Source organism: Sardina pilchardus, chromosome 6 (genome assembly GCF_963854185.1).
Source record: "Sardina pilchardus chromosome 6, fSarPil1.1, whole genome shotgun sequence".
NCBI lineage: Eukaryota > Metazoa > Chordata > Actinopteri > Clupeiformes > Clupeidae > Sardina > Sardina pilchardus.
Genome location: NC_084999.1, coordinates 18,259,472 through 18,263,387, shown reverse-complemented (window position 1 = coordinate 18,263,387; position 3,916 = coordinate 18,259,472). Strand labels below are relative to the sequence as shown.

The following is a 3,916-nucleotide window of genomic DNA, read 5'->3' as shown; positions in this document are numbered from 1 at the left end:
GAGTACTGTTAATGAAATTGAGACCATTAGTGAAGACATGACAATGACGGAAGGAATAGGAATATCATCAGCCTGGGAATTAGGATCCTTACAATGACATGTTCTGTCAGCACCATACTATGCAGCTTGCATCCAAAGTATTCACCATTTCCAGCCAGGCATCACATTCCCTCAATCTCTGTTGTGTACATTTTGCCAACACATCGACTCAACTTCCATTCTATCAGTAAAATATTCGCTGTGCCTCAATAGCAGATCCGCCCAACAGTGTCTATGCAGTCTGTGGAGGTAGGGGTGAATGGAACTGAAAGACCTCTGTTGGGTTCATGATTTAGAGTAGCTAGTCTCGGAGACCACCCTCTGTGGGGAAGGGGGTTCCAAGTTTTTCATGGGCGTGATGGGGCCTGTCCACCTGAACGTGCAGGAATGTCTGGAGTGTGGAGAGCTACCATTGATCCCTATAGCTAATCAGCCCAAGCTTCTTCTCAGCAATGCCAGTTTGAAGGGAGCTTCAGGCCGCTGGGTTCAGGATTAGCCGGGAAGGCGTTATTAGTGTAGAGACGCCTCTGTGGTTGCCCCAGTGGAGAGAGGCATTCCCCTGCAGACGTTCGTGTCAGTTGGCTCAGCGCAGCAGATCTGCTTACAGTGACTATTCTCTAGCAGCCACTGAACCATTCATAAACTGTGAGCAGGGATGCCGGGGCTGTTAAACATGGACAAATGAGAACTTTTACCACAAATACAGAAATAAACTATTAAAAAGATTTTAGGGAAAGAAAGTGGTCAAATTTGTATGTCATTTTTTTGTTGTTGTTGTTCTTGTCACAACATAATCTACTGTTACCAATTATTGTGTTATCTGTCACAATTCGTTAAGTGCTCCCATCTGATTAAGGGGTTCGATTGGAGCTTTAATTCATTTTTTTTTATTGAGAAATACCAACAAGAGCAAGACTAAATATTAAGGTTAAATTAAGCCATTTTATTTATTTTGATAGTGTTCCTGTTTAACCCTATTCATGCACTTTTATAATTTGTCACTATAATAGAGAAGCATCTGTCCTTGAGTATTTGTCTAGCAGGCCAGTACAGGTTTTCTACCCCTTTTTTGTTGAAGACACTCCGACACCTGTGGCTGAGATGTACAGACAGACAACGGATGCACACAATATCTCTGACGCCTGTGGTCTCAAGTGTCAATAGCTGAGATTCCCTAAACCATAACAGCATTCTTGTGCCTCCTGCCCCTGAAGAGGTAGAGATCAAGCAGTCTGATAGGGAGAGGTGTTTCTTTAAAGCCAGAACTTTTGCTACTACGCTAGGTTCCAGGCCTGTGTGCGTGTTTCACAGAATGACAAGCATGGCTGTTATGGAAATGAGTTCAAGATTGATAACTTATGGAATGGAATTTATGGAGTTGGGTATATGTCAGAAATGCTGCAATGTATTGTGCAACTATTTTCAAGCATTTAAATGTGACAAGGCAGCAGAGGATCACGGCTTACTGATCATTCACATGTAATAAAGTTGCCGTAAATTGTTTGCAGATAGTGTGAGTGTGTGTGAGTGCATGCATGCCTTTGTGTGTGTGTTTATCTGTGTGTGTGTGTGTGTGTGTGTGTGTGTGTGTGTTTGTGTTTTTGTGTGTGTGGAAGGATGGTTGTGTATGAGTGCATGTGTGTAACAGACAAGAAGAGAATGAAGACTGAGAGACAGGCAGAAAGAAAGAGCCTTAAATGTTGGAAACTGTTGAACAAAAGTAAATCTACATGGTGACAGTGATATTTTTCATTCAATGTCAAGTTTTAATGCATCACTCATATTACAGCTCTGCTCATTCCCTTTGACTGATAGTCATTTCGAATCCACCTTACTGTGAGCCCGATAAGGTAAAAGAGGAGGAGCTGTTGTTAGCAAGTCCACAATTGGGTGATCTGGGACGGCTGTGGGCGTGAGCAATTGTGAAAGGCTGAGGAGGAAAAAAGTCCAACAACAATTAAAAACTTGTGTGTCAGCTGGGCTCCTCACATACTCTCACACAAGCTGTGAAGAGTTTGTCTTCCTCTTCTGCCCCAACAAACTGGGTCCTCCAGCCAAGTCCTGGGTCGAGAAAGAGAGATAGAGAGAGAGAGAGAGAGAGAGAGTTGGGGGAGACAGAAAGAGATAAAGAGACAGATTAAGAGTGTGACAGAGAGAAAGAAAAGGCCGGCATCATGACAGAGACCAGCATGAAGATCAGGCTGCCCGTGGCCTGCTTCATCATGCAGATCATCCTCATCATCATCTTCGGCGTATTGGTGGAATATGACGATGGAACTGACGCCAGGAAATTCCACGAGTTGCAGAAGACTAATGGCACAACCGACATTGAGAACGAATTCTACTTCCGCTACCCCAGTAAGTTACCTGAGTGGAGGCAAAGGGGGGTGCAGATAAAGATTTGGGCATTTGCGAGATACACCTGGATGCTTCCTCTGATGCTTGCTGAGTGTTGGGTGTGGTGGCTGAGCTTTACAACTCACTGGTGGGCTGTGCTTTAATGCTCTACACTTCTTGAATGGTATTCGTTTTTGCATTCAGGAAACGACAAAAAGAAACATTGCTTATAGCTTTTCACAGCATGTGGCATGTTTTTGGCATATGCCTGTAAACAGTTTCATGGTGGACAACCACGAGACATAACTTTGCTGATTGACAATAAGAGTAACATTGCATGGCATGACAGGTGTAACACTAACAATGCAGTGAATGCATACACATTTTGCATACTTATTGAGATGGACAGTTATGATGTCAGGGAGAGATGCTTTTCATGAAAGTTGTGTAAAATTCACAAAATTGTCATCTGTTTGGTTTTTTGAAGGAAACGGTATTTATTCATTAAGAAGTGCTGTTGGTTTAAACCGAATATCAGCAGACCGTAGGCCTTCGCTGACTGTTCTTTTCTGCAGCGCTGCCATATTATGTGGTCAAACTTTGTCCACACAGTAATTTTTCTTAATGAGACAGAAATGTTTTTGTCTGTGCTTAGTCTTGCATGTGTGTTTGCACGTCCCCGTCGCTGCCAAGTAAACATGCAGTGTCAGGTGTTTTTATGGCTCATTTAGGGATATCGAGCAGTTCTCCTCCTTTTAACTTTTCTTTTGAATAGATTAGCATGCTTGCTTTTATAGTTTGTTGATTAAACCCCCCACATGGATAAACATTTGACTTCACTGCAGCTGACTTGTTGTTCAAGAATCCAACACAAAAAGCTACATAAGTGTTACAGAATGCTTTTATTTGACATTTATTTTGTATTTCACTCCAATTTTAGTCCACAAGCTAATTTAGAGGATATTGTCCCTCTGTGGTCTCTGGTTGGGATGCTTGCCTTCATTCCAGCATTCTTTACACAGGACCACAAACTTGTAGTGGTCAGTTTATGCTGACCACAGACATTAGTATCTTCAGTAGCTCTGGCTGTATCACCCTACTGCGTTCCAACTTAAAGCCGTTCCACTCTAATCACACATGAATGGGAGGAGTTAGCGGGAGTCGGCCTGAGCAGTGAGCGTGCGCTGCTGGGAGTTCACCTGTGTGTGAATCTTCACCTGTCAGCGCATGCACACACACACAGACATACACACACTCACACACACACACACACACACACACACACACACACACACACACATACTGACATACACACACAAATACTGACATACACACACACACACAGACACACACATTTACCCATAGGGGGTCTATGAGGCCAAGCAGCTGGGCTAAGCAAGCCCTGAGGGAAGCTGCCTCAGTCTCACACTGAGAAATGCGAGAATGGGGGTTAGGAATGTGCACGAGAGAAAGAGAGATGAAGAAACAGATAGAGAGTATGAGATAGAGGGAGAAAATGTCATGGTGTTTTGGTGTTACA

At 43.3% G+C, this 3,916-nt stretch overlaps 1 protein-coding gene across 1 annotated transcript in view; it reads left to right on the top strand.

Moving 5' to 3' along the window:
• Positions 1–2,013: 2,013 nt before the first annotated feature.
• The window catches only part of rhbg (Rh family B glycoprotein), a 10,716-nt gene continuing 8,813 nt past the window's right edge, over positions 2,014–3,916 (top strand). The window contains exon 1 of the mRNA XM_062538838.1: positions 2,014–2,397. Coding sequence (XP_062394822.1) covers positions 2,214–2,397 — 184 coding nt within the window. The 5' untranslated portion in view covers positions 2,014–2,213. The remainder of the gene's footprint in view (positions 2,398–3,916) is intronic.